General features: G+C 38.6%; 2 protein-coding genes across 3 annotated transcripts in view; one reads left to right on the top strand and one right to left on the bottom strand.

Moving 5' to 3' along the window:
* Window positions 1–27,362, bottom strand: part of HDHD2 (haloacid dehalogenase like hydrolase domain containing 2) — a 50,889-nt gene extending 23,527 nt beyond the window's left edge. Inside the window, exons 1-4 of one of the 2 annotated variants that reach the window (XM_012440851.3) lie at window positions 27,262–27,362; window positions 7,328–7,438; window positions 4,317–4,525; window positions 1,549–1,633 (exon numbers count right to left, since the gene is read on the bottom strand). In XM_012440851.3, the coding sequence (XP_012296274.1) occupies window positions 1,549–1,633; window positions 4,317–4,525; window positions 7,328–7,428 (395 nt within the window). In that variant the 5' untranslated portion in view covers window positions 7,429–7,438; window positions 27,262–27,362. The remainder of the gene's footprint in view (window positions 1–1,548; window positions 1,634–4,316; window positions 4,526–7,327; window positions 7,439–27,261) is intronic. The other variant, XM_064379207.1, reaches the window with a different exon arrangement.
* Window positions 7,995–8,258, top strand: LOC105709038 (small ubiquitin-related modifier 2-like). Its single transcript, XM_064379208.1, has one exon. It carries the CDS (start codon window positions 7,995–7,997, stop codon window positions 8,256–8,258), a length of 264 nt encoding a protein of 87 aa, XP_064235278.1.
* Window positions 27,363–27,745: the final 383 nt, after the last annotated feature.

Here is a 27,745-nt window from a genome sequence, read left to right as displayed (position 1 = left end):
AAAAGCAGGGGAAGCAAAAGTAATTTTAATATCATATACACTGAAGTACATCTTCAAGTGAGCTGGCATAACAGTGAATGTCCAGGAAATAATTACAGTAAACAGATACTGAACAACTGTAAAAAGTGAGTTTGCTCCTTTTAAACAAGGGCTTGACTATCATAGTGACTAGAGTCACAAATAAATGTTTACAGTCTCCTATAAATATTCTAATTCTGTAGTACATCCATGAAGAAATGAATTCTATATAATGTATAAGTTAGAATGGTTCTTACAGATCCTTGCACTGGTAAGAAAATTCTGGGTTTTTTAAATAGCATTCCTGCAGTTAAATATAAAAACTTTACCAGGCTATTAAAAATTTTTTCTAAGTTAGTTCAGTATATCTCTATGTAACATTTTGAACTATATATTTGACATACATTCAAAGGTAAATTATATGGTTTAACAAGAAATAAAAGGCAAAACAAGAAAAACTACAAAATTCAAAGGAAAAAGTTGCAATCTCATTCTACAGCAGATCTGCAGATAAATTCTGATCCAATTTATCTTGGGAAGTATGAGAACAAGTATTATGCAGCCTTCCTTTTAGAAGTAGCAGCAAAAAGTTCATTTAAGTGAAACGCACACATTAACTGAAGATTTGTAACATCTTATGTACTAGTTCTTCTTCCACCCACAGCCAGTGATGTCTCTCAGCTTGGATATTCCGCAGGCCAAACCTAAACTCATCACCTCTTAAATTCCAAACCAAGGGTTCTTTATCTTACTTGCTCAGGTTAGAAATCTGGATGTACCCTTGTGGCACTCTTCTACTTCACTGACTAAACTCCAAAGCAAGACATGTTGATGGTATCTGAATCTGTTTTTCTTCATCCCCACTGCCACTATTCCAGCTCACTGTATCATTACCACCCATCAAATAAATTTCTTTTAAAGTGTGGTCAAATGTGTCAACTCTTTTCCATAGCCTGGATTCTCACTGGAGGTAGAATCACATTTATTGTTTTTGGTGAATTATCCTGGATAATGTTTTCCTTTGGAGATTAGCATAGTAAATGGAGAATCACAGGAGTAATAATAAAAGAAAAAACTGCTGACTGGGCATGCTGGCAAATGCCTGTAATCCCAGCACTTTGAGTGGCTGAGGTGGGCAGATGGCTTGAGCCCAGGAGTTCGAGACCATCTTGGGCAACATGGCGAAATCCCATCTCTACTAAAAATATAAAAACTGAGATGGGAGGACCACCCAAGCCTGAGCCTGGGGAGATGAAGGCTGTGTTGAGCCATGATTATGTCAATGCACTCCAGCCTGGGTGACAGAGTGAGACCCCATCTCAAAAACAAAACAAAAACAAAAAAAATATTACACACACACAAAAGTCAAGATAGTAATAAATATTATTTTATGTTGATCTTGAAGATGTCTGTCCTAATGTACAATTTAGGTGGCCAGAAAGTAAAACACATAAACCCATTCATGATCATGACAAAGGAAAGGAAGAAGGGGACTATATGATGAAATGAAAAATAAATAGCTAGATTTACCGGAATGCTTGGTTCAGAATTTGATAATGAAAATGTTCTGGTGCCAATCCTATGACCACAGCATTAGGATCACTTGTTTTTATTCCTGGGAATGGAAAAAAATATAATTGTTGAAAATGCAATTAAAAGCAACGTCACATTTAAAACAAAATAGTTCTAGTCAATCAAGTGCAAACTTATGCTATAGCCATAATCTAAAATTTAACAAATTATCCTCCCCAGTGTATTTTGGAAGCACAAGAGTACACAGAGGGAGAGGGAGAGGGAAACAGGGGTTGGGAGGGGAAAAGAAAGAAGGAAAATCTAGTATTTTCCCATATTCCTTGTACACAGTCTACAGGTACTCAGTAACCAGAAGATCTGAATTGAAAATTGTAACCTGATGTCCTCAAATAACAATTTCTTACTTTAAAATGCTTTACAGATTACAATCAACAAGAACTGCCATGAGTTCCCTATGAACTATCAGATCGATAGCAACAGATAAGAGACTGAGAATCTAAAAGGCAAGGGAATTAGACTTTCTAATTGACACAACTGAGGTTAACATGTTCATAATTAATATGAAATGCACTGCAGAGTCTACAGTTTTCTACATAATGCCTAATCTACTTTTAGTTTCAGAATTTTTTTTTAAATTAAAGGCCTTGGCATTTTATAACAGAACTTCAGACATGATAATCAAACAAGTACATTCTCCATAATTATTAAAAGTCTGATTAAAGGTTCCATGGATTATCCATAAACCAATTCCTATTTGCCTCTCTTATTGGATGTACATATCCAGGCTTTCCAACTTCCTCCTTACCAGTAGCCATGAGTATTCTCCAGTAGTTTCTTTGCTAACACAATAAGCTATTCCAGACTCATACAGTGTCTGTCCAGATCTGAAATCAGTAATTTTTCCAAAGAACTACAATGGGAAATGACAGTAGATACCACAGTCTGAGCACTGCATTATCACTGCTTTAGGCCCTTCCAGTGGAGGATTACACAGTATGTATTATTTAAGAGAAAAAAGGTGTTGATAACTATATTTTCTATTTAAAAGTAGCAATACACAACTTTTATTTAACTTACTTGATTTTTACATTTGCATCTCTTTTCACTGACTCTTAAAATCTAATAGTTACTACTTCACTTTGTCCCATATATGCCTTTAATTAAAAAAAAAAATACCAGTATTACTAATAACAATAAGACTCCTGAATGAAGTTTAAGATCTCTTTGTAGTTCTTTTGTCCTTAGAATTTATCTATCCCACTATGGATGAACAGGTTAAAATACTGTACTTTAAAGTCATTTAAAGTAATTCTTTTCTCTGAGTGGTGATGTCATCAGCCTGATACAGAGTTAAGTTCATTTCTATTTAGAGGCTGGTTTTTCACTTGTCTTTTCATTATATAAAATATTCACATGGTTCCAAAGTCAAAATATGTAATGGGGACTTTTTAAAAACCTCCTCTCTTGATTCATCCCTCCTCCCTCACTTCCCCTTTAGGTAAGCCTTTTTATTAGTTTTTCATTTATCCTTCCTTGGCTTCCTTTTACAAATACAAGACAAAATATGTATATCCATTTTCTTCTCATTTTCCTACACAGACAATGTGTAAAGATTTCGACACCTTACTTTTTTCATTTAATACATCCTATGCAGCGCACTCCTTACCAAGAGATAGAACTCGTCATCATTATTTAATTTTCAGCTACAAACCATTCCATTTTGTGAATATATCAGTTTATTCAATCAGTCCCTTCTGATAAACATTTGGGTTGTTTCCAATCTTTTGTTATTACAAATAAGGTAGTAATGAATAACCTTGTTCTATGTCATTGTGTATTTTTGTAACTATATTTTAAAGATAGATTCCTACAAGTGCTGCTTCATATGTAATTTTGCTAGCTACTGCCAAATTCCTCTCCATAGGCTTCATGTCATTTTATATTCCCATCAGCACTCAGATGCTTTTAATAAATTTATTTTCTGTTTAATTCAGCCAAAGTTTGTTTCTATTCCTTGCAAATAATAATTCTGATTGGTACACTGTTGTATTAGTTTTGAGGTCTGCCCAACTCTATAGCCATGCTCAACTTACACCCCATTTTCTGTATTGTGTCATTTCACTCTTGAGTATTCTCCCTGAAAAGAGGCAATGTGGCAAAGCTTCACAAAACTATGATATTCTTCCAGAACCTGTTGACTTTTCCAAAGAGAAACACTTTTCTCTTGATTGAAAAATATTTCATGTTCACTTGTAAAAACTTCACACTATCCAGAATGACATCTACTTTAAACAAAGAGATCTTGGCATATCTCATTTAATCAAGTTAATATAGTGGCTCCTGCATTGAGGATTAGATTACAATAGTCAAAGTAATTTTGACCTGTGTTTTTTCAAACTATGGGTTGTGATCTATTATTAGATTGTAAAACTAATTTGGAGGGCTCAAGCAGCATTATAATAAAATAAACAATCAAACCAAAAAGAAAACAAAATACATGTTATACAGCAAGAATAAGCATTGCTTAACTTACATAAAGACACACATAAAGATACATATTAGGTTACTATGTAATGTGTTTCTCTTACTATGGGTTACAGTCAAAAAAGGTTTGGGAAATGCCAATTAGATTCAAACTATCAGTATTACCAAATATTCAATAATAACAGGGAAATCAGAATAAACATCTCTAAACATCTAGTTTTAAAAATTATTTTTAAGTACATATAAAGATCTAAATTTTAAACTTTCCAAATCTTTCCAACCTTTGAAATCAGGTAGTGCCCGATCATCAACTAGCAGCATAGGTCTGACTTGTTTCTGCTCTAATAAACTTCTGGCTGCAGTCAGAGATGTGAATATCTCATCTTCAGAGATATCAAATTCCAATTTTCTCAACCTTTCCAACAGGTCTTGCTTGCTCTCTTTGGTCGTATTGGTCACAAACCTAATGATTACAGAAGTACCACGTAACCTAGAGAAGCAAAATTCACAAGTCAAAAGGCAGCTTTTATATTCTGGCCCCATAAAACCTCCTAATTTGTTAAAACTGTGTCAAATGTTTTTATGGCCAAAAGGTTTTGTTGTTGTTGTTGTTGTTGCGTTTTTAAAACAACAACAACTCTGGATAATTTTTAAAAAATTATCCAGAGTTGCTTACAAATTATCTACACCCTGTGGGCAGCTTCACTTCCAAAGGCTGTAAAGTCGAACTGTTAAAGCTGTTTACCTTTTCTGAGGACCTTTTATACTTTAACTGCATTCTATTGCAGAGTTTAGTAAAGGAGAAAACAAAAAAACTCATACAAATATGAGAGGTGAAAGGTATTTTAAAGATTATCTACTGGTGCCACCCTCTCTTCTTAAGGATGAAAAACTAGAGGCCTAGAGGAGTTAAGCAATTTGCCCAGCTTTATACAGCTGGGTGGCAGTAAAGCTGAGACAAGAACTCCATATTTAGGTTATCTTGGTACAGTGTTTGATTTCCTACACTAAGAGAGCAGAAGACACCTCAGAATATCTTTAGAGACTGCCTAAGCACTAATGGGTTACTAAGTTTATAAAGAGAAACTACCTGGATAGCTCAAAGCAACATTCTATTTTTATAGACCAAAATCTGTTTTCCCTTCAAACTACTTACATACATGATTGATTTGATTCCAAGATGTGCTCTTGAAACCTAAACTGGCAATCAGGTATCAGAGAAAGGATTCATGATAGTCTAACCTTCTTTAAAAGTGTAAATTATTTTCTTGGTCCTATAGTGTTTCAATAAAAAATTTAAAAATAATTTTAATTTAGCTACAATTTAGATTTTTATATTAATACCCTGTTGCTTTTATTTTATACTTGCCCCTAAAAGGCCGCAAGGCATGAAAGTGATAATCACAATTCAAATCAAGCAAGTAAATAAAACAGAAAAGAGATTTTTAAATATTTACCCAGGCCGGGCGCAGTGGCTCACTCCTGTAATCCCAGCACTTTGGGAGGCCAAGGTGGGTAAATCACGAGGTCAGGAGTTTAAGACCAGCCTGGCCAACATGGTGAAACACCGTCTCTACTAAAAATACAAAAATTATCTGGGAATGGTGGTGCATGCCTATAATCCCAGCTACTCGAGAGGCTGACGCAGGAGAATTGCTTGAACCGGGACCCAGGAGGTGGAGGTTGCAGTGAGCCGAGATCGCGCCACTGCACTCCAGCCTGGACCACAGAGCGAGACTCCGTCTCAAAAAAAAAAAAAAAATTCACCCAAAAGAACTTTAAGTAAATTTATATGATTAAATAATTCACTGTAATTATGATTACCTCTATAATATCTGTGTGGTCTCTTCTCTACAAAACATATTAAATTTGGTGGTTCATCTCTTAAGAAATTGATTACTTCTATTTACTATTATCCTAAAAATGAAGAAGTCTAAGTACTGAAATAATCACTATTTTTAATTTTTTAACTTTTCATTTTACTAGTCCCTATATTTCTCTTAGTCTATTTGTTTTTACAGAAACTAAAGCTGGAAGTGCTAGTACAGTGATTTCTCTGGGATGAGAACCTATCAGTGCCAGCAACATGACAATTTGTAGGCTCCTGCCCCTCCAGAATGACAGGTTTATAATTTACACAGCTACTTAGAGATGTCATTGTTCACCAGATATAAAAAGATTTTTCTTTCAATCTACAGTAGAAAGCTCATCTTTAAAGCAGTAAAAGCTCCGTCCAACAGGAGTACACTGATTAACAGGCATCCAGCTAACTCAGACAGAAACCATGTCAAGGAGTCAAGATAAAGTCTAACTGTGCAACAGATTTTTTTTCACTTTAAACAACATGTTGTCCACTACTTCTCCACCTATAAAATGAACATTATGACTCCTAACCGGTAACTCCCAACTGACTCCTGTCAGATATATAAGTATGTATTTCTTGATTGTGCAAATGAAAGGTAAGCTCCTTGAAAGAAAGTGAGGTTTGTGTCAATCTTTTGGCTTAATAACTGGCACTGTGATATGAGTCACTAGATTTTCTGATTAACACCATACTATGAACATTTTAAGGTTGGCAAATACGTACCACATACTAAGTACTGCTGAGTTGAAAACTTCTCTAAATTATTTTAGGATAAAGATGATTAATACAGGTTATTAGTTCTGTTGCGATTAGTTGGTATTTTTTTTCAGGACACCCAGAAGCAAACATTCACATCCTATTTACTTTAACACACTTTTACTGGGTATCTCATTTATATCCAGACTTCTATTTAGTACTGTAGTTGGTAGATGAGAAATGTAAGACAGTCCTTAGCCTTTAAAAGCATTTAGTTGAGGGAAATAATTCTAAAATTTCAAGTTCTTTAGCTAAACTTTATTTGAGCAGTTGCACACTCAATGTTAGATCTTAGCGAAAAGAGGAGAGAGCAGCACTATGCCTGTCTGTGTTTTATTTTGTGATTCCAGATTCATTTGTGATTTTTTCCAATGGTATTTATTCCAAATTGTAGAATCTTGAGTTGTCATTCCCATATTTACATTACTGACTTAGAAAACGACACACACATAGAACGAAGACTGGATCAAAAGGCCAAACCTAATAAAGGCTTAGAAAACAATGTTTGGAGGAAATTATAATGCATATATCTTCTAGCTAAACCCAAGGCAGTTCCTATAGATGGTAAGTTGGTAAAATGCCATCTTAAGGCCATCCATTTAGCTAATGATCTGCCGTGGTAAAATGGCACTTACAAACATATTTGTCAGCTGAACCTGGAGGATAGCTTGCCTTTTAAGAGCTTCCTGTGCGCCTGGCACAGCTGCATCTTCAATGTGAAGTGTGCCACTGAGATCTACCAAAACAGCTTTTAATGCACGGCGTGCTGCCATCCTTCATTCCCTAGGAGAGAGCAAATGAAATTAAAAATACAGTTTAGGAAACAATGGACAATTAAAAACTGGTAAGTCTTCAAAAATATCACTCATATCCAGAAAGATCCTGCTTAGTGTTAAGCTGCTTACTTCCATTTTGGAAAAAATTGCTTTTAAAAATTACAAATCCAAAATTTGATCCATAAAACTTTTACAATACTTAAAAAAAAAAAAAACACTGAAATTAAAACTATAGGAAGGAAAACGCTTACAGAGATATCCCTACTTACTTTCAGGTTTTTTAAAAGAACTCTTGTGAAAACTTCATTCATTTATTTTTCAACATGAGAATAATGTACTCTAAACAATAGGTAAATGAAAGGACTAAGTCATTAGCAAAGTCTTCTTCATCTTTGGTTACGTAAAATGAAAATATTCTAATCGCCCTTCTTTGCTGCTGTATCCTGTAACAGAATACGTGGCTCTCCCTCGTCCACCACTGCCACCTCCTCCTTCTGCTGCTCCTGGTGCAGACATGGCACCTTTTTTGTGAAGTGGCAGCTGAGGAGACTCAGGCCGTCACCATGGACAACAAAAAGCCCAAAGAAGAAGTCAAAACTGAGAACAACGATCGTATTAATTTGAAGGTGGCAGGGCAGGATGGTTCTGTGGTGCAGTTTAAGATTAAGAGGCATACACCACTTGGTAAACTAACGAAAGACTACTGTGAACGACAGGGATTGTCAGGGAGGCAGATGAGATTCCAATTCGATGGGCAATCAAGCAATGTAACAGACACACCTGCACATTTGGAAATGGAGGCTGAAGATACAATGGATGTATTCTAGCAGCAGACAGAAAGTGTCTAGCAAAAAGGGAACCTATTTCTTTACTCCAGAATTCTGTTCTTACAGACCAAGATTACATTCTTAATCAGAAAATGGCAATTTGATTCCACCACATCCTGCTGACTACAGTTTTCTCTATTCTTTCGCTTCCTCCTTCCCCATTCCTTTACTGTACATAAAGTAATGGTATAGTTTCACAAGCATATTGCATTTTTTTTAACTAAACAGCCAATGGTACATTCTGATTGACATCAGATAGAGGTGAGATGGGGAAAAATACTGATTCTGTGAAAATACCCTTTCTCCATTAGGGGCATGTTCATTCAGCTATCTTTATATTTCAGGAAGTTATTTTGCTCTGTTTTAACAACAACAACAACAACAACAAAACATAAAAATCCCTGCATATCTTGTTCAATTGGAGAAGTTTAATGTTTTTAATTTATCAATGTAAAATCAAGGACAATTTTATAACTTTTGTGTAGCTGTTACATGTAGGCCAATCTGTCTTTAAGCAGAGATAAATTACTCCTAAAAAAACAAAAAGAGGCCGGGCGTGGTGGCTCACGCCTGTAATCCCAGCACTTTGGGAGGCCGAGGCGGATGGATCACGAGGTCAAGAGATCGAGACCATCCTGGTCAACATGGTGAAACCCCCGTCTCTACTAAAAATACAAAAAATTAGCTGGGCATGGTGGCGCATGCCTGTAATCCCAGCTACTCAGGAGGCTGAGGCAGGAGAATTGCCTGAACCCAGGAGGCGGAGGTTGCGGTGAGCCGAGATCACGCCATTGCACTGCAGCCTGGGTAACAAGAGCGAAACTCCGTCTCAAAAAAAAAAAAAAAAAAAAAAAGAATCCTAGATAGTGTTCCCTTCAAGTTAAGCACCTTGATGTTTAAATAACCTTCTTGTTAAAAAAAAAAAGAACAGGGCTAGGTGCAGTAGCTTGGCACTTTTGGGAGGCTGAGGCGGATGGATCACTTGACGTCAGGAGTTCAAGACCAGTCAACATGGTGAAACTGCATCTCTACTAAAAATACAAAAATTAGCTGGGCATGGTGGCAGGCACCTATAATCCCAGCTACTCAGGAGGCTGAGGGATGAGAATCTTTTGAACATGAGAGGCAGAGGTTACAGTGAGCTGAGATATCGTGCCATTGCACTCCAGCCTCGGGGACAGCATGAGACTCTGTCTCAAAAAAAAAAAAAAGAAATCGGATATGTGGCTAAGGAGTTACCAGTACTTTCAGATTAAATTTCAAGTTACACAGTAATTTTACAGTAAGGAGAGTTTTCTTACCTTACAATGTACAACTTTCCCTTTCTATATTTGCTTTATTTTTAAATTGCACTATAAGCTGGGTGCAGTGGCTCATGCCTGTAATCCTAGCACTTTGGGAGGCCGAGGTGGGCTGATTGCCTGAGCTCAGGAGTTCGAGAGTAGCCTGGGTAACAGGATGAAACCCTGTCTCTACTGAAAATACAAAAACTTAGCCAAGTGTGGTGGTGCACCTATACTCCCAGCTACTCAGGAGGCTGAGGCATGAGAACAGCTTGAACTCAAGAGGCAGAGGTTGCAGTGAGCCGAGCTCATGCCACTGCACTTCAGCCTGGGCGATAGAGTGAGACCCTGTCTCAAAAAAAAAAAAAAAATTACATTATGAGCCATCTCATATACAGAGTGTAAGATATATATGATTTAAAAATAATAAGGAGGTAGGTAAGAACAGTATGGAAACTAAGAAGAAGATGGTATTTTAATTTTTAGTTTTTTTAAAAAAATTAAACCATTTATTCAGTTATTTCTTCTTTCCATTTGCTTGTTTTTTATAACAAAGTATGTAAAGATATCAAAGATGCTTCAGGAACCCCCTTCACCTATTCTTCAGCTTCAAAAATAAAACACAAGATTAGCTGGAGCTCTCTGTATACACTCCATCATCTAATTCCCCCTTCTACCCCTGTCCAAGGTAGCCACTCTTAACTATGATATATTTAAAGTTTTGTATTAATATTAATGGTACTCTGTGTACACTTAGCAACTTGCTTTATCAGTCCACATTGTATGTTTGAGATGTTAACACATGTAGCTATAGTTCCTTTATTTTCACCCCTGTATGATACTCCATTGTATAAATACATCATGATTTAATTATCTGTCTTCCCAATCATGGACATTCAGGTAATGTTGCATATTTTAATATAATAGAGTGTTTCTATGAACATCCTTGCACCTGTCTCCCAGTAAACACGAGTGTGAGCATTTCTCTCAGGTCTGGCTGGGTTTGAGGGTGTGTGTTCATCTTCTCCCTTACAGGATTTGCTAGGTTGCCCTGTTCATTCCTATCTTCATAGGGCAAATGTTGACTGAGCACCTCCTACATCTCAAGCCCTGGTGTAGCAGCAGAGCTGCAGGAGCCATCTCCTTTAAAGGGTGGAGCACAGGCAAAGGGTTCATGCTCAGCTAGAAAGAAGCTGGGGAGATGTTACGTGAGAAATTATAAAGAATTTGTAGAAAATGCTGTGGGAAGAGCTTTCAGGTACCTTGTTGAATCTTATCTTGGCACAGACAGCAGGTGGTTGGAAGATACTCCCTCCTAGCTAGTTGCCTATGAGACACAATCGAGAGCTCAGGCCTGGCAGTCAGCAAGACTGGGTGCTGATCCTGGTTCTACCTCAAATTCACTGTGTGACCTTGGCCAAATTACCCTCTCCAGGCCTGTTTCTCCTCAATACGTGGAGCAGGGAGGCAGGTGAAGCCTCAATCTTTACCTACTGCCTCCAGCAGATGGAGTCAATGTGCTGCATTACTCCCCAGAGCCTTGATTTTTTTCCCCTTTAACATGGGCTTGTTAATCCCCACTGGGCCCACCTCCCAGGGCTGCCAGGAATACTCTAGATTGTCCAGTGTTACCCTTTGAAATGGATCAGAAAGATGAGCCACTGATTTCTGCCAAGTGGCTGCAACCACCCTGCTCCCATTCCAAGTCAGTGATTTCCAAACACAAGGTATAAATATTAAAAAATCCGGAGCAAACCCCAGAACTAATGCAAACTGCTGGCAAGCACTGACTACTGATTAGCATGTACAGTGGACATGGACTGGGTATACTGAAGGAAAAAATGTATTTTTCTGCAGGACAGAGCTATCAGCATTGGCTGGGCTAGGGAGGGACGCAGAACCAAGGAGGCACAGAGATGGGACTCTGGTTGAATCCAAAGGCCCCACCAGCCAGGAAGGAAGGCACCATGCCTGCTCTCCCAGGCTGCTCTGTTCACTATACATGTCCCCCAAATCTAAGCTGGGTTTCCACTCACCCAGCTCGAACCTGGGCCCCAACCGAGGGAGATGCAGATGATGGGGAAAGTGGAGCCAGGTAGTAAGGGTCAGACAGGTTCAAGGTTAGCTGAGTGACCTTGGGCAAGTGCATTCAATATCCTAAGCCTCCATTTCCTCATCTGTCAAAGAGGAGGGAGAAGGAGGAGGGAGGAGGAGGAGGAAGGAGGAAGAAGAGGAGGAGGAAGAGGGGGAAGAGGAGGAGGAAGATAAGGAAGAGCAAGAAGAGGAAGACAAGGAGGAAGAAGAGGAGGAAGCAGCAGCAGCAGCAGCAGCAGCAGAAAAAGAAGAGGAGTAGTAAGTGTCTTACAGGATTCTGAGCATTTAGTAAGTCAAGGAAAATGCCTAGTAGTGATTAGCACATATTAGGTAAAAGTTGTGGGACCTCTTCCTCCCCGCTAATCATGTTGTGACAGATCCCTCCCCCCAAGTATGGCCTGGGGCCACAAACTACAAGAAAGGAGCCAAAGACGCATCTGGGAGGAATCTATGGAGATGGAAGAAGAAAAGTAAAACCAGCTCCCATTTTTGGATGCTGTGTGTGTTCTGCACTGTGCAAAGTGCTCTCCAATCTTTATCACTTCATTCAAACTCCTCAGCAATCCTATACAGTTGAGGAAACAAGCATTGAGAAGTTGCTAACTTACCCATGCTTTTAGTTTTGACTATGAACCATGTTTGTGTTTCATATGTTCAAATTTAAATAAACCAGTCTCAAAATGGAAGAAAAACAGAAACAAATTAAACTAGCTAGAAAAGCTCTTACATCTAACACTCTGACCCTATTCCTTCAAAAGGATATATTCAACGAGCAAAACAAATTGCAAGGAAATCTTGAACTTACTTCATAGGCTAGTTGGTAACAGTAGCAGTATGACTTCAAAACGATTTTGTGTGTACCACAGAGTTGAGGAAATGAGTAAAGATGTTGATGTTAAAAAAAAAACAGAGTTCTCAAGTGGAAGAAAAGAGATATAAACACAGAATGGGAGGAGAGGAAGAACCTGTAGTATTGATTTAGAATTGGAGGTGTCATTATGAATTCATGATTTAAACACATATGGGCCGAGCCTGTTGGCTCACGCCTGTAATCCCAGTACTTAGGCAGGCCGAGGCGGGTGGATCACTTGAGGTCAGGAGTTTGAGACCAGCTTGGCCAACGTGGTAAAACACCATCTCTACTAAAAATACAAAAATTAGCTGTGCAGTGACAGGCACCTGTAGTCCCAGCTACTTGGGTGGCAGGAAAATCGCTTGAACCTAGGAGGTGGAGGTTGTGGTAATCCAAGATTGTGCCACTGCACTCCAGCCTGGGCAACAGAGTGAGACTCTGTCTCAAAAAAAAAAAAAAAAAAAAGTATGTCTCAGCTCTGTCCACTAAAAGAATGAAGAAGCAGTAACAGTCCAAAAGTGCTGAGCACACTAAAATCCACTGAACAAAACCAGGACTGGGGCAGGGAAAGCGTAAGTAGAGGCTGGAATACATTGTTTCAGCAGGTCACAGAAGACACAGGACAGGGACAAAGGAGCCAGCTTGAAGAGATTTCCACTGGCCAAATATGGAGCAATTTCAGCATCAAAATTAAAACAAAAAAAAATGAGAAGAGGACAGACTGAACTGAAAAACAGAAGGGATGAGAAAGGGTAAAGCCTTTCACAGAAGAATGCCAATTAATAAATGTAGTAAGAATGCTAGAAATAGAAAATCAACATTTTATGACCACTATGGTAACAACTGATATGGGGAAAAATCATCAATGAATGCCAGAACCACTGGATGAAAAACTGTTGTAGAATATTCCTCCAGGCTCAATGAATCACTCACATATTCAGCAGAAAATATTCCTTTACAGTGGAAAAACCTGCCTGATATACCTTAAACCAAACGATCAAATTAACACCATTAATAACGCGACAAACTGACACGATGTGCTTCCTGAGAGAGACAATATCACCTATGTAGGATTCCTACTGAAAATGTTCAACCTAAGTTGAGTCATAAGGAAAAAAATCAGGCAATTCAAATTAAAGAAAATTGTACAAAACAATTGGTTGGGGAACTGTATCAAATTAAAGGAGTCTCAAGAGACACAGCAACTAAATGCAATGCATGAGAGTAATATAAAGCCAACGGAGGAGGGATGAACAATTAGTGACTTTAGGTGAAGAGTATATGGTTTTTACTGTACTATTCTTACAAACTTTCAACATAAAAAGTTTGAGAAAAATAAGTTAGTAAGAGAGCTCTTATCAAAGTGGGTAAAAGGATGTTTTTATACCTAATAATAGTGTGATATATAAATACAAAAATGGGCAATGGTTTTTGTCCACGGTTCCTGGCTCATAACTCCCATAGGCTTTGTTGAAGTAAATACAATCTCTCTGACCTTCTGTCCCCCTTTCACCCTGCCCAAGGCAGAACACTAACCTGATTATAGGTCAAACGACCCTGATTCCAGAGAGGTTCTGTCTTATACCCTGGAGGAAGGAATGCTGCAGACGGGTCAAGAAGAATCTAAACAGGCCTTACTAGGCTTAGATCATACCCTTTACACCCAATCACATTTCAACACAGTTGTGCATGCTTCAGTCATACCTATCCAATGAAGTCTCCATTGATAGGGCTCCACTGGAGGCTTTCAGAGAGCTGATCACATGGAGCCTGTCAGGAGAGTGAACAAGAATGCATCCATGTGCTGTGAGAGTGGCATACCCAAACTCCATGGGGACAGAAGCTCCTGCTGGGGTTGGACCCTTCCAGACCTTGCCCTATATATCTCTTCATTTGGCTGTTTATTTGTATCCTTTAAAAAATCCTTTGTAATAAATTGATAAATATAAGTAAGTGTTTCCCTGAGTTTGGTGAGCTGTGCTAATAAATTCCCCAAAGTGGGACTTGTGAAAACCTCAACTTGAAGCCAGTCGGTAAATAGTTCCACAGGCCAGGACTCATAATTGGTGTCTGAAAATGGAGGAGGCAGTGTTGGAGACTAAGCCCTCAACTTGTGGGATCTGACACTATCTCCAGGTAGACAGTGTTGGAACTGAATTGGAGGACATCCAACTGGTGTCTAATGCAGAAATGATTGCTTGCTTGCTGGTGGGAAAAAAAATCCCCACATATTTTGAGGTCACAGAAGTCTTCTGTATTGATTGTTGTGTTGGTGTGACAGCAGAGGAAAACAGTTCGAATGTTTTCTTCAAGAATGGTAATAGTTATAAAAAATGAAATTCCATGTATCTACCTCACTGCCAACTTAAGAATAGAACTAATGGCAATACAGCTGAAGCCTCCTGTAAGAACCTGGTCAGTTAAATTTCCTTCATCTCTCCTGAAGTAACTGGTACAATGAATTTATGATAATCATTTTCTTTCTTTTCTCATATTTTTACCAATTGCTTAGTTTTATCATTTTAGAATGTTTAGAATGTTATAAAAATGAAATCGCAATGTACACATTCTTTCACAATTTTCATGATTTATTTTGCTCAATACTGTATTTCTGAGATTCAGCCATATTGGTGCCTTTCATGTTCTACCAAAAGCAAAACCAAAATCCAACTTTTGGGATTCTGACTAGAATTGCATTTAATCTATACAGCAATATCAGGACAAGTAAGATCATTATTATACTGCCGTCCTATCCATCAACATACTCTATCTCTCCATTCATGTAAGTTTTTTTAGTTTTATAAATAACTACATAAATGGCTTGCATATATTTGTAGATACAACCCTATCACTACTATATTATAGTAAATTATTTTAAATTACCTTTTCTAACAGTTTGGTGTTGGTGTACTAACATACAGTTTTTTTTTTTTTCTTTTGCCTTATATCCTTTAACCATTCCAAACTTTCTTTTTTTGAGACAGGGCCTTGTTCTGTCACCCAGGCTGGAGGGCAGTTGCATAATGACAGCTCACTGCAGCCTCAACTGCCCATTCTGAAGCGATCCTCTCTCATCAGCCTCCCAAGTAGCTGGCACCATAGGCATGCACCACCACATCTGGCTAATTTATTCTGTAAAGATGTGGTCTCCCTATGTCTCTCAGGCTGGTCTCCAATTCCCAAGCTCAAGTGATCCTTCCACCTTGGCTTTCCAAAGAGCTGGGATTACAGGTGTGAGTCACCACGCCTGACCCTAAACTTTCTTAATTCTAAAATAAGAAAAAAAGAAATAAAATTGTCACTTGTAGTTGGTAATTATTAACTACATAGAAAATTATTGTCTACATAGAGAAAAATTACCAACTGCAAGTGGTAATTTTTTTTCTATTTTTCTCATTTTCTGTTTTATTATTCCAGTTAGGAACTCCATGACAATTGAATAGAAGTACTGATAGCATGCATCCTTATTCTGTTCTTGATTTTAAAAGGAATGCTTTTAGTATTTAAACATTAAGTAAGCTTGCTGTAGGATTCTGCAGATATTTTATCCAGTTAAGAAAGTTCCCTTCTTTCCCAGTTTGCTAAAAATTTTTGTCATAAATGGCTATTGGATTTTACCTACTACTTTTTCTGTATCCAATGAGATGAGCAGATTTTCCCCCTTAAGCTGTCAATAAGGTCAGTTAATGTTAAGTCAATTCTGTACAAATCCAATACAGTCCGGATATATTATCTTTATTTTACTTACTGCTAGATTCAAATACTAAAAGATTAAAAACAGCCTAAATGACCATCAACAGGAGGCTACTTTAATAAATTATGATATTTGTCAGGTTTTTCCACATTCAGTATTTTTCCCTTTTCATATTTTATTCTTTGGGGGTGAGTCATTAAAGAGGGTAGGGAGGAACTAAACTCTACCTTCTAAAAATAGGAGTATCCTCATATATTATTTTAAATTCTTCTGTGAGAAAGACTTGTTTTCCATTTATTTACTCAATCATTTATTTATGTAATCAGTATGGGCTCACAGATATTTATTCTACTCTTTGTGCCATAAGCTACTACTATATCATTAATTTTGTTGCTGAAATTGTTTTAGCTTTGGCCATTGAGAGCTCTTTCAGGTTGGCTCCTGGGCCTCCATCCCTTTGTTTTTTTGAGCACTTCTTTGCTTTTGAAACTACATGATGCTCCAGACTCATCTTGTCTTTTCCTGTAAGCTGATAATTGATTACATTTTAATATGGTTTGGCTGTGTTCCCACTCAAATCTCATCTTGAATTGTAGCTCCCATAATCCCTACTTGTGGGAGGGACCCAGTGGGAGGTAACTGAATCATGGGGGTAGGTTTTCCCATTGTTCTCGTGATAGTGAAGTCTCACAAGATCTGATGGCTTAATAAAGAGCAGTTCCCCACACATGATCTCTTGCCTGCAACCATGTAAGACGTGCCTTGCTCCTCCTTTTCCTTCTGCCATGATTTTGAGGCCTCCCCAGTCATGTGGAACTGAGAATCTATTAAACGTCTTTCCTATATAAATTACCCAGTCTTGGGTATGTCTTTATAGCAGCATAAGAATGAACTAATATAGATTTTTAGATGATTGGGAAAAAAAATCAAAAGAATTATATTTTATGACACATTAAAATAATATGAAATTGAAGTTTCAGTTCCCTAAACAAAAGCTTTTCATTTCAACAAAAAAAAGTTTGTAGAAAAAAATTTTCTCTCCTGTTACATAGATATCTATACAATATTCTCAATTCTATTTTTTGGCCTACAAAGTCTCACTATCTGGCCCTTTACAGAAAAAGTTTATTGACCCTGTGCTAGGGGAGGAGATTCCTATGGGAGAAAAGTGGCAAAAATAACAACAAAAAAACCATAATAAAAAATCCTAAAACCAGCAAGCTAAACACCCCTAATTCTATTTACAGAGACATACACATAACATTATACCCTATATGGTCACAGAATGTGAGTACATGTTCTCATAAAGAAATAACTTGTATATGCTTCTATTTAAAAGTGTGAGGGCAAAAGGTGGGCTTTGAGGAGAAAAAAAAAAAAATGAGAAAAATATATGTGATTATACAAGAATAAGAGAACAGACCATATTAAGTAATGAACAAAAAGAACATTACAGCTACACAGGGTCTTCAAGAGTATCTGCTCTCAAACCACCCCTCGCCCCTCTTTTTACACACACTGGTTTTACACCTTGGTTGGGAAAACCAAGGTTCAGAAAATGTCTATGCAGATATTACCTTCTCTTGAGGATGATGGTGCCAAATGACGAAATTACCAACAAAGATGTATTATTAAATTTGCCTTCTTATTTTAAAGGTTCAATGTGCCTGATAAACTACTCTTAAGTGAAACAGAATTTACCTCCCTACACACAATGTACCAGACATACCACACAAATATTAAATAGATCTTTGACATGTTATTTATAATACATCTATTATATCAATGCAAATAATTATGTTATTAATAATGTATAAAATTAGACACACAAAAGGAATAAAAATGTAATGAAAAAATTTGAAAGCACATGTCCAAGAAGCTATTTTTCTTTTAAAAGAAGACTGTTGGCTGAGTACAGTGCCTCGCACCTGTAATTCCTGCACTTTGGGAGGCTGAGGCAGAAGGACTGTGTGAAGCCATGAATTTGAGACCAGCCTGGGCAACCAAGTGAGACCCTCCATCTCTATAAAAAATAAATAAAAAGTAGCCAAGCATGGTGGCATGTGCCTGTAGTCCCAGCAACTAGGGAGGCTGAGACAGAATGATTGTGTAAGCCCATGGGGCTGCAGTGAGTTATGTGCAGGTAGGGAGAGATAGGGAGACTATATATATATAGTATATATATATTTCCTCACCACAATAAAGACACAACTATTCATGATGCTTAAGAAATAATGCAGTGTTCTAGTAAAGTTATAACTGAAGGAAACTAGAAATGATAAGAAATATTTATTTCAAGTAACTATTACTCAAAACATTTTTGGATTTTTCTCTTTAGGAATTGCCATCAATGTTGGCATATAAGCCACACATAAAAATCAGCCTCATTAACCAATGGCTCCATTTTATTTTTAACTCCAAGTGGCATTACTCTCCTTGACTACCCAGCTCATTCAGCAGGCTTTATTCTGACACTTTCAAAATTATATCCACCTTTAAAGCATACAAATTTTAACCAATAAAAATATCCCAAAGAATATGTGCTAGCTCTGAAGGCAATTCCAAAACAGGAGTCCAAAAATATCTTGAGCAATGTAGAAGTTTATCGTTTCCTACCTTGACTACTTTTAAAGAGTAAACATTCATTGATGAATAAACTCTGGTATGCTATTTTTAAAAATTGCTTTAAACTTGGGCTTCCATAATATACCAGGCTAAGTATCAAATTAACTCTCCAAATAAAACCTGATAATATTAGATCAAAAAAACTACACGTGTGTGTGCGTGTAAGCCGTAAAAAGCAAGGAAGAAAGAAACTGTTAGATATGAATAAAAGCAAGAAACTCAGGAGATGAGCATAACACTGTGGCCTGTTTTGGCTCTAAAGGCACCTGTCATACTATGTGACCCTGAGTTATCTTTTTTCTCCATGGGTCTCTTCAGGGAATAAAGATAAACTCAGAGCCCATTTGAAGAGATAGATCCTCTGACCTAAAAACCAAGACTTCACTGTAAGGGTGAGCCAGAAATAAACCTATCCCAGGCACTCCCTCCCTACCTTGTCTGTTGACTACAAGAAAATAAACTGCTTTGAAATGTGGCCCAAAGGGGTGGGAGGTAGAAAGTGCTGCAGAGAATCTGAACCATAAGCCAGTACTGGGCCCAATTTGCAGACCAAATTCACGTTACCTAAGATAAGCCTCAGAAAAACTTCAAGATTTTAATTAGTATGAACTTGACTAGCAGGTGCTTGGCTACAGCAAATATAAACACTCCCTCAAAATACTAGTTTTCAGCCCAAACAGCAAGAAATCCCATAAATAAAACTAAATAGCCAAGCATAGTGGCATGGGCCTGTAGTCTTAGCTACTTGGGAGGCTAAGGTGGGAGGATTGCTTGGGCTTAGGAGCTCAAGGCTGCAGTGAGCTATGATGGCACCACTGCATTCCAGCTTGGGCAACAGAGCAAGACCCTGTATCCCAAAAAGTATCTTGTGGAATTTGATAAGCTGATGCTAAAATATTTACACCAGTACAAATGGCCAAGCATAGCCAAGACACTTCAGCCAAGACCGAAGAAGAAGAAAGCGGGCCTTGCTTTACCTAATATCCAGACTTACTTAATCAGGTCTTGTAATTAATTAAAATGATGTGGTATTAGTACATATAGAGACAAAATGATCAATGGAACAGAGAATACAGAAAAAGATCTCAATATGTATAGAAACTTGATATATGGGAGAGAGATCCAAGATGGCCGATTACTAGCAGCTCAGGATTGTAGCTCCCAGTGAAAGCGCAGAGAACGAGAGGACACCACACTTTCAGACGAATTTCTGTTGCTCACGGACCAGGAGACCCCCAGCGGAGGAGCCCCACGGGTTACCAGCACGACTCTTGTGGCCAGCGCAGCGGTTTTGCCAGCGCCATGGCACGGCAGTTCTCGGTGCAGAGTAAACGGGACTGGGTCCCGTTTTGGTCGACGTTTGGAGCTCCGGGAAGGCAGAGTCACCCATTCAGCTGATTGAAAAAGGGACTCAAGAGGGAAGCCAGACTGGAGATTCCTGGGCAGAAAAGCACCAAGAATCTTAATGCCGCTGTTTTAGCCGGCGCAGTGGGTTGCTCAGATTCCGGTGCTGGGAATCAACAAGTTGGACGTCCACTCAGAGACCTAATTTGAAAGTCAGTAATTACAAAGACAACAGGGGGATAAATTTACAATGATGGGAAGAAACCAATGTAAAAAGGCTGAGACTACCCAAAATCAGAATGCCTCTCCCTCTACAGGGGATCACAGTTCCTCATAAACAGGGGAACAAGGCCTGATGGAGAACGAGTGCGTTCCAATAACAGAATTAGGCTTCAGAAGATGGATAATAAGAAACTTCTGTGAGTTAAAAGAACATGTTCTAGCCCAACATAAAGAAACTAAGAACTTTGAAAAAAGGTTTGACGAAATCCTAACAAGAATAGACAATTTAGAGAGGAATTTAAGTGAATTAATGGAACTGAAGAATACAATACGAGAACTCCGCGAAGTATGCACAAGTTTTAACAGTCGAATTGATCAAGCAGAAGAAAGGATATCAGAGGTTGAAGACCAACTTAATGAAATGCAATGAGAAGACGAGATTAGAGAAGAAAGAGTAAAAAGGAATGAGCAAAGCCTCCAAGAAATATGGGACTAAGTGAAAAGACCTAATTTACGTTTGATAGGTGTACCTAAATGTCATGAAGAGAATGAATCCAAGCTGGAAAATATTCTTCAGGATATTATTCAGGAAAACTTTCCTAACCTAGTAAGGCAGGACAATACTCAATTCCAGGTAATACAGAGAACACCACAAAGATATTCCTCAAGTAGAGCAACCCCAAAACACATAATCGTTAGATTCACCAGGGTTGAAATAAAGAAGAAAATTCTAAGGGCAGCTAGAGAGAAAGGTCAGGTTACCCATAAAGGGAAGCCTATCAGACTCACAGCAGATCTCTCAGCAGAAACCCTACAAACTAGAAGAGAGTGGGGGGTAATATTCAATATCCTCAAAGAAAAGAATTTTCAACCCAGAATCTCATATCCCGCCAAACTAAGCTTCATAAATGAAGGAAAAATAAAATTTTTCATGAACAAGCAAGCACTTAGAGGTTTCATCACCACCAGGCCTGCTTTACGAGAGTTTCTGAAAGAAGCATTACAAACAGAAAGGAACAACCAGTATCAGTCATCCCAAAAACTTACCAAAAGGTAAAGAGTATCTCCATAATGAAGAATCCATATCAACTAATGGGCAAAATAGCCACAGCTAGCATTAAATGACAATATTAAACTCACAAATATCAATATTAATCCTAAATTTAAATGGATTAAATGCCCCAATCAAAGACACAGACAGGCAAATTGAATAAAAAGTCAAAACCCATCAGTACGCTGTATCCAGATCCATCTCGTAAGCAAGGACACACAGACTCAAAACAAAGGACTGGAGGAAGACTCACCAATCAAATGGAGAGAAAAAAAAAAAACGGGAGCTGTAACTTTCGTCTTTGACAAAATAGACTTTAATAGTAACAAAGACTGAAAGAAACAAAGAAGGACATTACATAATGGTAAAAGGATCAATGCAATAACAGGAGTCAATGACCATAAATATATATGCACCCAATATAGGAGCACCCAGATACATAAGACAAGTTCTTGATGACTTATAAAGAGACTTGGACTCCCGCACAATAATAGCGGGAGACTTTGACACCACATTGTTAATATTTGACGGATCAACGAGACAGAAAATTAACGGGGACATACATGATTAGAACTCTGACCTGGAACAAGTAAACTTAGTGAATAATTATAGAATTCTTCACCCCTGGTCCATAGAACATACATTTTCTCAGTATCGCATTACACCTATTTTGAAAGTGACCACACTATTGGAAGTAAATCACTCTTCAGCATTTGTATAGCATTTCACAGTCTTAAATGAAATATTGGTTGGCTATTTGTTTGTTATTTTCTTCCCTTATTCCTTCCTGTCCCCGCTGTTAAGCACAATTATCAGCATAAAAGAGGTTTTTAATACCTATTTTTAGATTACATTCCAGCCTGGGCAATAGAGTAAGACTCCTGTTCTCTCTCCCCTTTTCTCTTTCTCTTTCTTTCTTTCTTAAAAAAAAAAAAAAAACAAACTTGATATATGACAGAAATAGTGTTTCAGATTAGTAAAGAAAAAATAAAGTGGTCAGTGATATGGTGTTGGAACCACGGACTATCCATATGAGAAAAAATGAAATTAGACTCCCACATCACACCATACACAACAATTTTTTTTTCCAAGGAGATTAAACAACCACATGTTTAAGGCGAAACTGTAAAACTTTTAGACAGGAGGGTATCTTCATGACTTGAGGACAGGAAAGACTTTCTAAAATTTTTATGAGACATAAAAAGCACAAACCATTGAAGAAAAGACATATAAATTCAACTATATTTCAAAAGCACCATACAGTGAAAATACAGAAAAAGACCTTACTTTTCTAACACATGTAGGAAAAGACAAGATTACAGGAAATATAAAGTATAAATAGTAAGAAAAAGATGAACAACCCAATAGAAAAATGGCGTAAGATCTCAACATATCTTTTACAAAAGAGTAAATCTGGCTGGGTGTGGTGGCTCATGTCTGTTATTCCAGCATTTTGGGAGGCTGAAGTGGGCATATGACCTAAGGTCAGCTAGCCAACATGGTGAAACCCTGTCTCTACTAAAACTACAAAAATTAGCTGGGTGTGGTAGCAGGCACCTGTAATCCCAGCTACTCATGAGGCTGAGGCAGGAGAATCTCTCGAACCTGAGGGGTGAAGGTTGCAGTGAGCTGAGATTATGCCACTGCACTCCAGTCTGGGCAACAGAGTGAGACTCTGTTTCAAAAGAAGAAGAAGAAGAAAAAAAAAAAAACAAATCTGAACAACAAATAAATGAAGATACTCAAAACTCATTGGTAATCAGGAAAATGCAAATTTCAAGCACAGTGAGATCAATGCACCAACCTACAGATGGGCAAAATTTAAGTCTGCAAATACCAAAGGTTCTCAACAGGAATTCCCATATGCTGTTAGTCAAAGAATATAATACAAGCATTTTGGAATCAGTCTGGCATCACCATATTCTAAGATTTGGCAATTCTACTTCCAGATTAGATTACTTTTCCACATGTTGTAATTTCAGATTACAATTCCACCATACTCTACGATCTGGCAATTCTACTTTGAGAGATTCTTTCACAGTGTACCATGAGACATGAACAAAGACTTCCACAGCAGCAGAAAATGAAAACAATACAAATGTCCATCAACAACAGAATGAATAAATAAGTTGTGGTATATTTATACACACAAAAAAAGGCAGTAGAAAGAATTCATAAACATCATCTTTTACACAACTCTCAGAAATCTACTAGAGGGTGAAATAAGCAAGTCAAAAAATAATATATACAGTATGGTTTAATATTATAGTACTCAAAAATACAGATGCATACATGGGTGATAAAACTGTAAAGAGAAGCAAGGGAATGATTATCACAAGAGTGGGAATACTGATTATCCTCCAGAGGATAGGAAGCAGATGCAAACCAAGAGGAGCAAAAAGGGAGCCTCTAAGGTCTGGCAATACTCTACTTCTTAACCTAGACAATGAGAATATGAGTGCTTTTGATTTTACTATAATTATTTAAAACATATATGTTTTACAAACTCTTGTACAGATGATATATTTCACAATAAAAATGTGTCTTCTTATAGTCAGGTATTTCTCATACATTTAATAGTTATAAAAAACTAAATTAATCCAGTAGTCCACAGAATTACTATACACTCCACATAAAAGCCTCCACCTCCAAAGCATTTTGAATTTTAAGTAAATATCTGATTCTGTTTGTCTTTCATAATGTATCTTATGAAAGAGGGAGAAAAAAGAGTGCACAAGTTAAAAAAAATATACTAAGAGCTGTGGTTAATCAAGTTTCAATGGCAAAATCCTCCCTTTTGTAATAGTCCACATGTTATTCTATTTCTGATCTTTATTGTGACCTTGAATTGAAGGATAAACAATAGAATCAACTATTATCTCCATGAGAGGGAAAACAGCTTGTTCGTCGAAGACTAGACCATTCCTAGGGATTCTATCTGGATGTGAAATAGTTGAAAAATTCTTTGAAGTATACTAACTGCACCACAAAAGGATGGACAAAAAGGGCAAAGCATTTTCTTATCATATATACAGAGGAATCTAAAATTGCTTCTCTCAAAATCCAGCTTTTATGGGAGACATCTAATATTCAATAAAAAATGTTACCTCTGAAGGTGGTTAAAGAACGAAATATTAACAAGATTAGAAAAACAGTGAAAGTAAGAATTCTACCATTTACTTGGAGCCAGGGAACTGTCATAAATATTTATCATTTTAATCCTTACTGAAGCATCCACACAGGCTTAATGTAACCAAAACATTTTAAAAGGCTATATTCTTTGCTTTCATCAGTTCCATAGAACATACCTTTTAATCTCTAAAATGCTCTTCTGGAGCACCACATATTTGAGAGTGACTAAAGCCTAGAATAAAATTGAGGTGTCCCACTCATATCTCAAAATATACTTACTTCTTCGGTTAGCCCCACTAACTTATCATTTGATCACTATGACCTCTCTTCTTGTCCAAACTTTTTTTTTTTTTTTTTTTGAGACAAAGTCTGACTCTATCTTCTAGGCTGGAGAGCAGTTACACAATCTCAGCTCATTGCAACCTCTGCTTCCCTGCCTCAAGTCATCCTCCCACCTCCGCCTCCCACCTCTACCTCCCGAGTAGCTAGAACCACAGATGTGCACCACGCCCCCGCTAATTTTTGTACTTTTAGTAGAGATGGAGTTTCACCACGTTGCCCAGGCTAGTCTCGAACTGGTGAGTTCAAGTGATCCATCCGCCTTGGCCTCCCAAAGCGCTGGAATTATAGGCATGAGCCACCATGCCTGGCCTTGAACCTGTTTAATACTCGGTACCTGAACTACAAACTGATATTTGATAAAATGTAATTGTAAAGTACTAGTATAACCCTCGAAATAACTATAAAGGCTTCAAAGGTAGTGCCTGAATTTATCTTGGGTCCATACCCACCACCTCTCATAACAAGTTACATGGGACACCCCTTAGCAGAGCCATAAACCACTGAGTGGTACATATTCAATGCAAAGAAGAAAAGCAAACTTTCTCATCCCAAGAGGAGCACTTCCAGATACTTCAGAGGACATCTGGGCTTGAAGATCGCAGGGCCATCTCAATCCAAGTCCTTTCACCCTCAAAGGTGCTCTTTCCCAGCCACCCTTATAAGTGGTTGGCAGCACCATCAAGTCAGATGCCAAAGTATGTCAGTTCTACTTCCTTTACAGTCTGAAATCCACTTATTTCTCTTCATTATTAAAACTATCTTTTTGAAATGTGAAATCGTCTCTCATCTAGACTATTTCAACAACTTAACTGTCCTCTCTGCTTTGCATCTCCTCCCTATTACCAGCCCTAAATTATTCCCTAAAATGCAACAGTACAGTGGTTAAGGACAAGAACAAAACAGTCGTACATGGCTTGGGTATAAATCTCCATTCACTAGCTGGGTGCACCTGGGCAACTTTCTTAACCCTTTTGTCTCAGATTCTCCATTGCTAACGTAGAAATAATAACACAACTCTAATGGTTGATAAAAGGAGTAAAGAAAGTAATACGTATAAAGAATTGTGAACTGTGTTTCGCTCATAGAAAAGTTGGGTTATATATGTGGAGGGCTGGGAGAGAGAAGCAAGGAGGGAACATTACGAAAATATCAACAGCTACAAAAATCACAGGATACATATGATGCAAAGTTCTAAAGCATAACTTGGGGATTTGAGAAAACATATCTAAAGATACATTAAGGCATATTATTCAAAACTTGCATACGTAAGATAAAACAAGGGATTTTAATACAAACTTTCCTCGGGAGATTGGGGCTCTACAGAACATACCTCCTAAAACCCCTGGGAAGTACAAATTCTCTTTCCTTCCCCATGTGGTTCCAGACTTTTCTGTATGCATTCTATAAATGATTGTATTATTCAGCCACTCTCCAGTTAAAATTCTTCCAGTGTCTCCCCGCTGTCCTCTGGATTAAGTCTGAACAATGAACACTGACGGACAGAGTCCTGGTTTACCCTCTCCAACTCATTTGTCTCTACTGGCACCCAAGTTCCATGGTACCGCAATCGGCCAAGAGCTCTACACTTTGCCTCCCTCGTTGCTGGACTTTCATCTGAAACTACTTGCACTCCACCCTCCCGTCTCCTGCCTAATCCCTTCAGCCCTCAGTCTCAGATAAGCATCACTTCCTCTGGCGTGCCCCTCCTGGGTCCAACTCCTTTTCTCCCAGAGTTGGGCTAGGAGCCACCTGTGCTCCCACTACATTTACCACTGTCCTAGTTACCAGTCCGCGCCTCTCCTATTAAACATTGAGCTCTGTGCCTAAGGGGCTGTGTTGCTTTTCCCACTGTGTTATTTAAGTGTTCAAGAAACATTCGGAATTAACTAAACTCAAGAATCCCAGTGTCCAGAACTGTAAGGCCCCAGCAACAAACTGTTTCAGCACCAACTCAACTTCGATCCCCCCAGCCCATCTCTTGGCTGGGAAGGCTCCTCAAGACTCGCCAATGCACTCGGTTCTAGTCCAAGTACCAGGGCCTGGCAAATGCCAAACTGACCAGGAGGGATGCTAGCTCCGAAACACTGTCCAAGAGCGCTTCGAGGAATGACTGGCACACTAGCGTCAGGATCCGCCCCGGAGAGACACTCAACGCGCCTCGCGCCCAGCTGTGCGCACGCGCGGGGCCACGGCAAAGGGGGCGGTCCCGATGCGGAAGGCATGGGATGAGCACAGACCAAGAGCTCAGGCTGGCCCGGCCGCACAGGAAGGGCGGCCTGTGGGCGATGCTGATAGTACCCGACCCCTGTCACAAAAACTGCTAATTCTGCTTCTTCTGCTTCTGTCCTACAACGGCTCCTCACCCACAGTCCGCACGCCGTCCTCAGGAAAGGCCCCTCAGCTGCACAGCTCTCACGGTCCTCGCAGCCGGGATAAAGCGCCCCACAGCTGACCGACGGACGCCGGAAGCTGGCCTGGCCACGCCGGAAGCTCCTTTTCCGGCTCCGCCCCGCCCCTCCGAGTCGTCCTCCGCCTGCACCCACCCACCGCGCCGAATAGTCCTCCGCTTACACCGCCATTGATGAAAAGCGCAGTCCTTTGCAGGATTCGCTCCCGCAAGGGCGCGGCTTCTTGGGTCAGGATGCACGAGGAAAAATAATCCCCTGCCTTTGCTCGGTAGCTGTTTGCCAATCTACAGCACCACTGTTGAACCGAGCGTTATTGAGTAGCGTTCTTTGCCTTCACCCTCCTTCCTCCACCATTTGTTCACTCTCGAGGTTTAAGAAGTCATACTGTACTAAACGCGCCCAATCTCCGAAGTCGCCATTTCCTCCTTAGCTACTTGAA

This window comes from Aotus nancymaae, unplaced genomic scaffold, assembly GCF_030222135.1.
Source record: "Aotus nancymaae isolate 86718 unplaced genomic scaffold, 86718_ANA_hifiasm-v0.15.2.pri h1tg000020l, whole genome shotgun sequence".
NCBI lineage: Eukaryota > Metazoa > Chordata > Mammalia > Primates > Aotidae > Aotus > Aotus nancymaae.
The sequence above is the reverse complement of the archived record's forward strand: the minus strand, read 5'-3'. Positions and strand labels throughout refer to the sequence as shown.

What these genes read in the sequence shown, in the direction of transcription:
- LOC105709038 (XM_064379208.1), top strand. Translation starts at nt 7,995, where the DNA reads ATGGACAACAAAAAGCCCAAAGAAGAAGTCAAAACTGAGAACAACGAT.